The 13,344-nt window shown below is 51.6% G+C and overlaps 1 protein-coding gene across 2 annotated transcripts in view; it reads left to right on the top strand.

The window, feature by feature from the left end:
- Positions 1-13,344, top strand: part of SDK1 (sidekick cell adhesion molecule 1) — a 489,999-nt gene that overhangs the window by 354,967 nt on the left and 121,688 nt on the right. For both annotated transcript variants that reach the window (XM_075565975.1, XM_075565976.1), the window contains exons 26-27: positions 681-796; positions 1,243-1,432. In XM_075565975.1, the coding sequence (XP_075422090.1) occupies positions 681-796; positions 1,243-1,432 (306 nt within the window). The remainder of the gene's footprint in view (positions 1-680; positions 797-1,242; positions 1,433-13,344) is intronic.

Raw genomic sequence — 13,344 nt, 5'->3', positions numbered from 1 at the left:
GTGTGTGCGTGCGTGTGTGCGCACGTGTGTATATATAGATCGATAGATAGATAGACAAATAAAGCAAATCGATGGAGAAGAAGAAAGGAGACAGAATCCGGTCTCACTCAGCTCTTGTTTAAGGCTTAGCACATGCCAGGCAGTGAGCTACAGAGAATGATTAGTTTCTGTCTCTGTTATTTCTCACAAGTAGTGATTCACGTGGGAGTGACGCTTTGTAAAGATCTCTCTGATAAACAGCCATGGCAGCTGTCCAAAGACATTCATTGCTCCTGGCAATGCATTTTCCTTTTCATAATTATATCCTCGTGGGGGGATGAATCTAAGAGAGGATAGAAAAAGAAGAAGAAAAAGCCTTGCTATGTGCATGCCGTGATTATACACAGCTTCTTGGGCCCCCATGAACTGATAACAATGAGATGCTCTCAGGTGACGTTAGGTCCGCAGTGCGCACTCAGCACTGGAATCTATTCATTCTTATCATTTCTGTCCCTTTGCTCCGGTCATATTTCTGGCTGTCGCTTCTTCTTGAGCTTTTGACTGGAAGCATACGTGTAATCACATGTTCACTGGCCAAAACTGAGCGAGATGGGAACAGTGTCATTGTGTATTAAGTAAACATGGGCGGCGCAATTAAGGGTGTGTGTATAAAACGTATATCTGTTATATTGTTGCTGCAGTTCCATCCACTCCTCCAGAAAACGTTAGCGCCGAAGCAGTGAGCTCCACAAAGATTTTGCTCAGCTGGGCCACGATACCAGAATCCAACCAAAATGGACTCATTCTGGGGTATAAGGTATGGGCAGGACGCTGTTATAGTTCTCATTTACCAGAACAACGCCAGCCGTTCTAAACATTTACTTGTCTTGTATCTTGTTGGGATCCCTTTAAACGAATAATGTCAATTGGTTGGATCTGATGCGTCATGCGTTATGAAAACAGAAGAACGCTATAAGAAGTATAATTGTATTCAGTAATCCAATATCTGCCAACATTTCTGTGGTTAAAAAGCGGATGGAAATCTGTGACCATGCTATACAGCATCCTTAAATTATATTTTGGCGATTTATTTCCCATTGCTGTTATCTGCAGGGGACACGCCTGTTGTAAGTGTGTATATTCATTTTATACCCTTCCCCATTTATTGTCAGGATCTAAATGCAGACGTTGTATCTTCCAGCTTCATGTAAAGACTTCAGTCCTCCAGAGCTTGCATCTAATTAGGCTAATTTTGTACTGTAGGTCCTGTACAAGCCGAAGGATTTAGACACTGACCCAAGCAGCCTTCTAGTTAAAGGGAATCAAACCCTCTCTGTCCTGTTGGAGAGTTTACGGAAGTATGTCACCTACGAGATACAAGTTCTGGCCTTCACCAGAATTGGGGATGGAGTTCCCAGTTTCCCTCCAGTTGTGGAGAGAACAAAGGATGACGGTGAGTTCCACTGAACCTGCGTGTTTCACGTCCTGTGTGGTCCCTCCATGGGTTCTGTGAAGCGATGAGTGCACACCACGGTCACCAGGACAGATTTTTGGTCCAAGCTTTTTATTTTTTTACTCCCCAATTAATTCTGATAAGACCTCGCCAGCCCACACCCCAGTAACATTCAGATAAATAAGTTTATTTCTGGGAGAGAATGAGACAGGCAGGGGACATCGATGTGTATATTTAGAAATCTGCTAATCATCTTTTCTTCACGCAGACAGCAAAAGGATGGGAAACGTTAAATACAATTTATATTAATCGCAATTATTGCATGAAATAGACCCAAATGCTTATTTCAGGCACTTCTGATCCCATTATAGTAGCAGCAGCTTGAGATCCGCTGTACAGTAACCAAAGACATGACACATACTGTGCACAACAAAATCATTCATTATCTCATCCCACGTGTTTGTTTCTGAAGCCGTAGCGCCCCAGTCATTGTCATAATTGATATTTTGAGGATCTGAAAGGGCTGTTTGCATGTGTTTCATTTCTTTCCACCTTCATTGATTATTGTACGACATCCTTAAAGCTTTAAAGCAGTGAATGGCCTCTTAGCGTTCAATTGTGGAGTAGATTTATAAGTGATATATCTACAGAATAACTACAGAAGTTTAAACAGTTCACCCCCAAAAAAATAGCAAAATCCAGAAACGGACGCACTTGAGAATAGTAAAAAAATATGAATATATACAGTGTATATATTTTATGCAGCACATAAGGGAGACAGGTTACAAAATGTTAATGTTAAACCAGTAAATGAAGAAAAAACATTTCATACAAGAATATGGCTCGGTACAACATGAGGACAGGTGGTACTCGCTATCTGTTGTTTGACATTATGACGGACGGCATATCCGACATGTCACCATGCAATCGTATGGGGCTGTTTTCCGATGCCGGAATGCCTTATCCAATGCTTCACTATCCAGCGCTACTTTCCAGAACGGATTCCGTTGGATAACCGGGGGCCGCCTGTGTTGCAGGGTACATGCAACCACACGTGGGTTTCTTGAAAGGCTTATTTATTGAGCCTTAAAAATATGGCACACAAAAATAAAACAGCTTCTTTTCAGCATATAGAACAAACAGAAAATAAGTCCTGAGCGGGGCTTTGCCCTTTCCCAACAGGGGCTGTTCAAAGTCCAGGGTAACAGTATAGCAAAACAGTAAGTACATCAACATAGCATGGTGAAGACAGACCTTAGCAGTAGTTCTCCCTCAGCACTTCAGTATCTCTCACTAGATCATATAGGCTGCATTTGTGTGCAGCCTGGGGTTTTTAAAGCTCCTTGATGAGGCAGCTGGGACCAGACTAATTAACCACAGCTTCCCAGCTGAATGTTAACCCTGTCACTGCTGCATTGCAGACCTAAACATAGGTCTGCCAGGTATAGGGCAGGTGACATTTATTCACCCTGTCACAGCCTGTATAATGAATATTATTAAAATAAATAATGCATTATACTATAGAATATTTGTTGAATGTTGATATTGTTACAGATTCCGCTGAGGTGAAAACAAAACTTAGTTTAAAAGTCAGTTGCAGCTTCTGCGGTTATAGAATGCTAGTATATAGAACTAGCTGAAAGTACCCGGCATCTCTCGGGGAATTCTAAGAAACTAAAAAAGACTGAGATTTATAAATGGATAATTAATTTTTTTTGTTTCGTAATGTGAAATCCTCTGCTAAAACCACAACAACTTCACCCATAACAGTTTAATTGCCTCTGAGGTCCTGAAGTGTTCAAGCAAGAGCCTCTAATGCTGTATGTGTGGGACATTGTACTCTCGTCCCAAACTCCGAGAGCCTCTAACAACACCGAGAGCCTCTAACACTGCGTGTGTGCGGGACATTGTACTCTCGTCCCAAACACAGAGAGCCTCTAACGCTGCGTGTGTGCGGGACATTGTACTCTCGTCCCAAACACTGAGAGCCTCTAACGCTGCGTGTGTGCGGACATTGTACTCTCGTCCCAAACACAGAGAGCCTCTAACGCTGCGTGTGTGCGGGACATTGTACTCTCGTCCCAAACACAGAGAGCCTCTAACGCTGCGTGTGTGCGGGACATTGTACTCTCGTCCCAAACACCGAGAGCCTCTAACGCTGCGTGTGTGCGGGACATTGTACTCAAGTCCCAAACACAGAGACCCTCTAACACTGCGTGTGTGCGGGACATTGTACTCTCGTCCCAAACACAGAGAGCCTCTAACGCTGCGTGTGTGCGGGACATTGTACTCTCGTCCCAAACACAGAGAGCCTCTAACGCTGCATGTGTGCGGGACATTGTACTCTCGTCCCAAACACAGAGAGCCTCTAACGCTGTGTGTGTGTGTGCGGGACATTGTACTCTCGTCCCAAACACCGAGAGCCTCTAACGCTGCATGGGTGCGGGATATTGTACTCTCGTCCCAAACACCGAGAGCCTCTAACGCTGCGTGTGTGCGGGACATTGTACTCTCGTCCCAAACACAGAGAGCCTCTAACGCTGCGTGTGTGCGGGACATTGTACTCTCGTCCCAAACACAGAGAGCCTCTAACGCTGCGTGTGTGCGGGACATTGTACTCTCGTCCCAAACACAGAGAGCCTCTAACACTGCGTGTGTGCGGGACATTGTACTCTCGTCCCAAACACAGAGAGCCTCTAACGCTGCGTGTGTGCGGGACATTGTACTCTCGTCCCAAACACAGAGAGCCTCTAACGCTGCGTGTGTGCGGGACATTGTACTCTCGTCCCAAACACAGAGAGCCTCTAACGCTGCATGTGTGCGGGACATTGTACTCTCGTCCCAAACACCGAGAGCCTCTAACGCTGCGTGTGTGCGGGACATTGTACTCTCGTCCCAAACACAGAGAGCCTCTAACGCTGCGTGTGTGCGGGACATTGTACTCTCGTCCCAAACACAGAGAGCCTCTAACACTGCGTGTGTGCGGGACATTGTACTCTCGTCCCAAACACAGAGAGCCTCTAACACTGCGTGTGTGCGGGACATTGTACTCTCGTCCCAAACACCGAGAGCCTCTAACGCTGCGTGTGTGCGGGACATTGTACTCTCGTCCCAAACACAGAGACCCTCTAACGCTGCGTGTGTGCGGGACATTGTACTCTCGTCCCAAACACAGAGACCCTCTAACGCTGCGTGTGTGCGGGAGATTGTACTCGTCCCAAACACAGAGAGCCTCTAATGCTGCATGTGTGCGGGACATTGTACTCTCGTCCTAAACACAGAGAGCCTCTTACGCTGCGTGTGTGCGGGACATTGTACTCTCATCCCAAACACAGAGAGCCTCTAACGCTGCGTGTGTGCGGGACATTGTACTCTCGTCCCAAACACAGAGACCCTCTAACGCTGCATGTGTGCGGGACATTGTACTCTCGTCCCAAACACAGAGACCCTCTAACGCTGCGTGTGTGCGGGACATTGTACTCTCGTCCCAAACACCGAGAGCCTCTAACGCTGCGTGTGTGCGGGACATTGTACTCTCTTCCCAAACACCGAGAGCCTCTAACGCTGCGTGTGTGCGGGACATTGTACTCTCGTCCCAAACACAGAGAGCCTCTAACGCTGCGTGTGTGCGGGACATTGTACTCTCGTCCCAAACACAGAGACCCTCTAACGCTGCGTGTGTGCGGGACATTGTACTCTCGTCCCAAACACCGAGAGCCTCTAACGCTGCGTGTGTGCGGGACATTGTACTCGTCCCAAACACAGAGAGCCTCTAACGCTGCGTGTGTGCGGGACATTGTACTCTCGTCCCAAACACAGAGAGCCTCTAACGCTGCGTGTGTGCGGGACATTGTACTCGTCCCAAACACCGAGAGCCTCTAACGCTGCGTGTGTGCGGGACATTGTACTCTCGTCCCAAACAGAGAGAGCCTCTAACGCTGCGTGTGTGCGGGACATTGTACTCTCGTCCCAAACACAGAGAGCCTCTAACGCTGCGTGTGTGCGGGACATTGTACTCTCGTCCCAAACACCGAGAGCCTCTAACGCTGCGTGTGTGCGGGACATTGTACTCTCGTCCCAAACACCGAGAGCCTCTAACGCTGCATGTGTGCGGGACATTGTACTCTAGTCCCAAACACAGAGAGCCTCTAACGCTGCGTGTGTGCGGGACATTGTACTCTCGTCCCAAACACAGAGAGCCTCTAACGCTGCGTGTGTGCGGGACATTGCACTCTCGTCCCAAACACCGAGAGCCTCTAACGCTGCATGTGTGCGGGACATTGTACTCGTCCCAAACACAGAGAGCCTCTAACGCTGTGTGTGTGCGGGACATTGTACTCTCGTCCCAAACACAGAGAGCCTCTAACGCTGCGTGTGTGCGGGACATTGTACTCGTCCCAAACACAGAGAGCCTCTAACGCTGCGTGCGGGACATTGTACTCTCGTCCCAAACACAGAGAGCCTCTAACGCTGCGTGTGTGCGGGACATTGTACTCTCGTCCCAAACACCGAGAGCCTCTAACGCTGCGTGTGTGCGGGACATTGTACTCTAATCCCAAACACAGAGACCCTCTAACGCTGCGTGTGTGCGGGACATTCTACTCTCATCCCAAACACCGAGAGCCTCTAACGCTGCGCGTGTGCGGGACATTGTACTCTCGTCCCAAACACAGAGAGCCTCTAACGCTGCGTGTGTGCGGGACATTGTACTCTCGTCCCAAACACCGAGAGCCTCTAACGCTGCGTGTGTGCGGGACATTGTACTCATCCCAAACACAGAGAGCCTCTAACGCTGCGTGTGTGCGGGACATTGTAATCGTCCCAAACACAGAGAGCCTCTAACGCTGCGTGTGTGCGGGACATTGTACTCTCGTCCCAAACACAGAGAGCCTCTAACGCTGCGTGTGTGCGGGACATTGTACTCTCATCCCAAACACAGAGAGCCTCTAACGCTGCGTGTGTGCGGGACATTGTACTCTCGTCCCAAACACAGAGAGCCTCTAACGCTGCGTGTGTGCGGGACATTGTACTCTCGTCCCAAACACAGAGAGCCTCTAAAGCTGCGTGTGTGCGGGACATTGTACTCTCGTCCCAAACACGAGAGCCTCTAACGCTGCGTGTGTGTGGGACATTGTACTCTCGTCCCAAACACAGAGAGCCTCTAACGCTGCGTGTGTGCGGGACATTGTACTCTCGTCCCAAACACAGAGAGCCTCTAACGCTGTGTGTGCGGGACATTGCACTCTCATCCCAAACACAGAGAGCCTCTAATGCTGCGTGTGTGCGGGACATTGTACTCTCATCCCAAACACAGAGAGCCTCTAACGCTGCGTGTGTGCGGGACATTGTACTCTCGTCCCAAACACAGAGAGCCTCTAACGCTGCGTGTGTGCGGGACATTGTACTCTCGTCCCAAACACAGAGAGTCTCTAACGCTGCGTGTGTGCGGGACATTGTACTCTCGTCCCAAACACAGAGAGCCTCTAACGCTGCGTGTGTGCGGGACATTGTACTCTCGTCCCAAACACAGAGAGCCTCTAACGCTGCGTGTGTGCGGGACATTGCACTCTCGTCCCAAACACCGAGAGCCTCTAACGCTGCGTGTGTGCGGGACATTGTACTCTCATCCCAAACACCGAGAACCTCTAACGCTGCGTGTGTGCGGGACATTGTACTCATCCCAAACACAGAGACCCTCTAACGCTGCGTGTGTGCGGGACATTGTACTCGTCCCAAACACAGAGAGCCTCTAACGCTGCGTGTGTGCGGGACATTGTACTCTCGTCCCAAACACAGAGACCCTCTAACGCTGCGTGTGTGCGGGACATTGTACTCTCGTCCCAAACACCGAGAGCCTCTAACGCTGCGTGTGTGCGGGACATTCTACTCTCATCCCAAACACCGAGAGCCTCTAACGCTGCGTGTGTGCGGGACATTCTACTCTCATCCCAAACACCGAGAGCCTCTAACGCTGTGTGTGTGCGGGACATTGTACTCATCCCAAACACAGAGACCCTCTAACGCTGCGTGTGTGCGGGACATTGTACTCGTCCCAAACACAGAGAGCCTCTAACGCTGCGTGTGTGCGGGACATTGTACTCTCGTCCCAAACACAGAGAGCCTCTAACGCTGCGTGTGTGCGGGACATTGTACTCTCATCCCAAACACAGAGAGCCTCTAACGCTGCGTGTGTGCGGGACATTGTACTCTCGTCCCAAACACAGAGAGCCTCTAACGCTGCGTGTGTGCGGGACATTGTACTCTCGTCCCAAACACAGAGAGCCTCTAAAGCTGCGTGTGTGCGGGACATTGTACTCTCGTCCCAAACACGAGAGCCTCTAACGCTGCGTGTGTGCGGGACATTGTACTCTCGTCCCAAACACAGAGAGCCTCTAACGCTGCGTGTGTGCGGGACATTGTACTCTCGTCCCAAACACAGAGAGCCTCTAACGCTGCGTGTGTGCGGGACATTGTACTCTCGTCCCAAACACCGAGAGCCTCTAATGCTGCGTGTGTGCGGGACATTGTACTCTCATCCCAAACACAGAGAGCCTCTAACGCTGCGTGTGTGCGGGACATTGTACTCTCGTCCCAAACACAGAGAGCCTCTAAAGCTGCGTGTGTGCGGGACATTGTACTCTCGTCCCAAACACCGAGAGCCTCTAATGCTGTGTGTGTGCGGGACATTGTATTCTCGTCCCAAACACCGAGAGCCTCTAACGCTGCGTGTGTGCGGGACATTGTACTCTCGTCCCAAACACAGAGAGCCTCTAACGCTGCGTGTGTGCGGGACATTGTACTCTCGTCCCAAACACAGAGAGCCTCTAACGCTGCGTGTGTGCGGGACATTGTACTCTCGTCCCAAACACAGAGAGCCTCTAACGCTGCGTGTGTGCGGGACATTGTACTCTCGTCCCAAACACAGAGAGCCTCTAACGCTGCGTGTGTGCGGGACATTGTACTCTCATCCCAAACACAGAGAGCCTCTAACGCTGCGTGTGTGCGGGACATTGTACTCTCGTCCCAAACACAGAGAGCCTCTAAAGCTGCGTGTGTGCGGGACATTGTACTCTCGTCCCAAACACAGAGAGTCTCTAACGCTGCGTGTGTGCGGGACATTGTACTCTCGTCCCAAACACAGAGAGCCTCTAACGCTGCGTGTGTGCGGGACATTGTACTCTCATCCCAAACACAGAGAGCCTCTAACGCTGCGTGTGTGCGGGACATTGTACTCGTCCCAAACACAGAGAGCTTCTAACGCTGCGTGTGTGCGGGACATTGTACTCTCGTCCCAAACACAGAGAGCCTCTAATGCTGCGTGTGTGCGGGACATTGTACTCTCGTCCCAAACACCGAGAACCTCTAATGCTGCGTGTGTGCAGGACATTGTACTCTCGTCCCAAACATAGAGAGCCTCTAACGCTGCGTGTGTGTGGGATATTGTACTCGTCCCAAACACAGAGAGCCTCTAACGCTGTGTGTGTGCGGGACATTGTACTCTCGTCCCAAACACAGAGAGCCTCTAACGCTGCGTGTGTGCAGGACATTGTACTCTCGTCCCAAACACAGAGAGCCTCTAACACTGCGTGTGTGCGGGACATTGTACTCTCGTCCCAAACATCGAGAGCCTCTAACGCTGTGTGTGTGCGGGACATTGTACTCTCGTCCCAAACACAGAGAGCCTCTAACGCTGCGTGTGTGTGGGGCATTGTACTCTCGTCCCAAACACAGAGAGCCTCTAACGCTGAGTGTGTGCGGGACATTGTACTCGTCCCAAACACAGAGAGCCTCTAACGCTGCGTGTGTGCGGGACATTGTACTCTCGTCCCAAACACAGAGAGCCTCTAACGCTGCGTGTGTGCGGGACATTGTACTCTAGTCCCAAACACCGAGAGCCTCTAACGCTGCGTGTGTGCGGGACATTGTACTCTCATCCCAAACACCGAGAGCCTCTAACGCTGCGTGTGTGCGGGACATTGTACTCTCGTCCCAAACACAGAGCCTCTAACGCTGCGTGTGTGCGGGACATTGTACTCTCGTCCCAAACACTGAGAGCCTCTAACGCTGCGTGTGTGCGGGACATTGTACTCTCATCCCAAACACCGAGAGCCTCTAACGCTGCGTGTGTGCGGGACATTCTACTCTCATCCCAAACACCGAGAGCCTCTAACGCTGTGTGTGTGCGGGACATTGTACTCATCCCAAACACAGAGACCCTCTAACGCTGCGTGTGTGCGGGACATTGTACTCGTCCCAAACACAGAGAGCCTCTAACGCTGCGTGTGTGCGGGACATTGTACTCTCGTCCCAAACACAGAGAGCCTCTAACGCTGCGTGTGTGCGGGACATTGTACTCTCATCCCAAACACAGAGAGCCTCTAACGCTGCGTGTGTGCGGGACATTGTACTCTCGTCCCAAACACAGAGAGCCTCTAACGCTGCGTGTGTGCGGGACATTGTACTCTCGTCCCAAACACAGAGAGCCTCTAAAGCTGCGTGTGTGCGGGACATTGTACTCTCGTCCCAAACACGAGAGCCTCTAACGCTGCGTGTGTGCGGGACATTGTACTCTCGTCCCAAACACAGAGAGCCTCTAACGCTGCGTGTGTGCGGGACATTGTACTCTCGTCCCAAACACAGAGAGCCTCTAACGCTGCGTGTGTGCGGGACATTGTACTCTCGTCCCAAACACCGAGAGCCTCTAATGCTGCGTGTGTGCGGGACATTGTACTCTCATCCCAAACACAGAGAGCCTCTAACGCTGCGTGTGTGCGGGACATTGTACTCTCGTCCCAAACACAGAGAGCCTCTAAAGCTGCGTGTGTGCGGGACATTGTACTCTCGTCCCAAACACCGAGAGCCTCTAATGCTGTGTGTGTGCGGGACATTGTATTCTCGTCCCAAACACCGAGAGCCTCTAACGCTGCGTGTGTGCGGGACATTGTACTCTCGTCCCAAACACAGAGAGCCTCTAACGCTGCGTGTGTGCGGGACATTGTACTCTCGTCCCAAACACAGAGAGCCTCTAACGCTGCGTGTGTGCGGGACATTGTACTCTCGTCCCAAACACAGAGAGCCTCTAACGCTGCGTGTGTGCGGGACATTGTACTCTCGTCCCAAACACAGAGAGCCTCTAACGCTGCGTGTGTGCGGGACATTGTACTCTCGTCCCAAACACAGAGAGTCTCTAACGCTGCGTGTGTGCGGGACATTGTACTCTCGTCCCAAACACAGAGAGCCTCTAACGCTGCGTGTGTGCGGGACATTGTACTCTCATCCCAAACACAGAGAGCCTCTAACGCTGCGTGTGTGCGGGACATTGTACTCGTCCCAAACACAGAGAGCTTCTAACGCTGCGTGTGTGCGGGACATTGTACTCTCGTCCCAAACACAGAGAGCCTCTAATGCTGCGTGTGTGCGGGACATTGTACTCTCATCCCAAACACAGAGAGCCTCTAACGCTGCGTGTGTGCGGGACATTGTACTCTCATCCCAAACACAGAGAGCCTCTAACGCTGCGTGTGTGCGGGACATTGTACTCTCGTCCCAAACACTGAGAGCCTCTAACGCTGCGTGAGTGCGGGACATTGCACTCTCATCCCAAACACCGAGAGCCTCTAACGCTGCGTGTGTGTGCGGGACATTGTACTCGTCCCAAACACCGAGAGCCTCTAACGCTGCGTGTGTGCGGGACATTGTACTCTCGTCCCAAACACAGAGAGCCTCTAACGCTGCGTGTGTGCGGGACATTGTACTCTCATCCCAAACACAGAGAGCCTCTAACGCTGTGTGTGTGCGGGACATTGTACTCTCATCCCAAACACAGAGAGCCTCTAACGCTGCGTGTGTGCGGGTCATTGTACTCTCGTCCCAAACACAGAGAGCCTCTAACGCTGCGTGTGTGCGGGACATTGTACTCTCGTCCCAAACACCGAGAGCCTCTAACGCTGCGTGTGTGCGGGACATTGTACTCTCGTCCCAAACACCGAGAACCTCTAATGCTGCGTGTGTGCAGGACATTGTACTCTCGTCCCAAACATAGAGAGCCTCTAACGCTGCGTGTGTGTGGGATATTGTACTCGTCCCAAACACAGAGAGCCTCTAACGCTGTGTGTGTGCGGGACATTGTACTCTCGTCCCAAACACAGAGAGCCTCTAACGCTGCGTGTGTGCAGGACATTGTACTCTCGTCCCAAACACAGAGAGCCTCTAACACTGCGTGTGTGCGGGACATTGTACTCTCGTCCCAAACATCGAGAGCCTCTAACGCTGTGTGTGTGCGGGACATTGTACTCTCGTCCCAAACACAGAGAGCCTCTAACGCTGAGTGTGTGCGGGACATTGTACTCGTCCCAAACACAGAGAGCCTCTAACGCTGCGTGTGTGCGGGACATTGTACTCTCGTCCCAAACACAGAGAGCCTCTAACGCTGCGTGTGTGCGGGACATTGTACTCTAGTCCCAAACACCGAGAGCCTCTAACGCTGCGTGTGTGCGGGACATTGTACTCTCATCCCAAACACCGAGAGCCTCTAACGCTGCGTGTGTGCGGGACATTGTACTCTCGTCCCAAACACAGAGCCTCTAACGCTGCGTGTGTGCGGGACATTGTACTCTCGTCCCAAACACTGAGAGCCTCTAACGCTGCGTGTGTGCGGGACATTGTACTCTCGTCCCAAACACAGAGACCCTCTAACGCTGCGTGTGTGCGGGACATTGTACTCTCGTCCCAAACACAGAGCGCCTCTAACGCTGTGTGTGTGCGGGACATTGTACTCTCGTCCCAAACACTGAGAGCCACTAACGCTGTGTGTGTGCGGGACATTGTACTCTCGTCCCAGACACAGAGAGCCTCTAACGCTGCGTGTGTGCGGGACATTGTACTCTCGTCCCAAACACAGAGAGCCTCTAACGCTGCGTGTGTGCGGGACATTGTACTCTCGTCCCAAACACTGAGAGCCTCTAACGCTGTGTGTGTGCGGGACATTGTACTCTCGTCCCAAACACCGAGAGCCTCTAACGCTGCGTGTGTGCGGGACATTGTACTCTCGTCCCAAACACAGAGAGCCTCTAACGCTGCGTGTGTGCGGGACATTGTACTCTCGTCCCAAACACAGAGAGCCTCTAACGCTGCGTGTGTGCGGGACATTGTACTCTCATCCCAAACACTGAGAGCCTCTAACGCTGTGTGTGTGCGGGACATTGTACTCTCGTCCCAAACATCGAGAGCCTCTAACGCTGCGTGTGTGCGGGACATTGTACTCTCGTCCCAAACACAGAGAGCCTCTAACGCTGCGTGTGTGCGGGACATTGTACTCTCGTCCCAAACACAGAGAGCCTCTAACGCTGCGTGTGTGCGGGACATTGTACTCTCGTCCCAAACACAGAGAGCCTCTAACGCTGCGTGTGTGCGGGACATTGTACTCTCGTCCCAAACACAGAGAGCCTCTAACGCTGTGTGTGTGCGGGACATTGTACTCTCGTCCCAAACACAGAGAGCCTCTAATGCTGCATGTGTGCGGGACATTGTACTCTCGTCCCAAACACAGAGAGCCTCTAACGCTGCGTGTGTGCGGGACATTGTACTCTCGTACCAAATACAGAGAGCCTCTAACGCTGTGTGTGTGTGGGACATTGTACTCTCATCCCAAACACTGAGAGCCTCTAACGCTGCGTGTGTGCGGGACATTGTACTCTCATCCCAAACACAGAGAGCCTCTAACGCAGCGTGTGTGCGGGACATTGTACTCTCGTCCCAAATACAGAGAGCCTCTAACGCTGCGTGTGTGCGGGACATTGTACTCTCATCCCAAACACAGAGAGCCTCTAACGCTGCGTGTGTGCGGGACATTGTACTCTCATCCCAAACACAGAGAGCCCCTAACGCTGCATGTGTGCGGGACATTGTACTCT

This window comes from Ascaphus truei, chromosome 11 (assembly GCF_040206685.1).
Source record: "Ascaphus truei isolate aAscTru1 chromosome 11, aAscTru1.hap1, whole genome shotgun sequence".
Classification (NCBI taxonomy): domain Eukaryota; kingdom Metazoa; phylum Chordata; class Amphibia; order Anura; family Ascaphidae; genus Ascaphus; species Ascaphus truei.
This window is presented reverse-complemented; position numbering and strand designations above follow the sequence as displayed.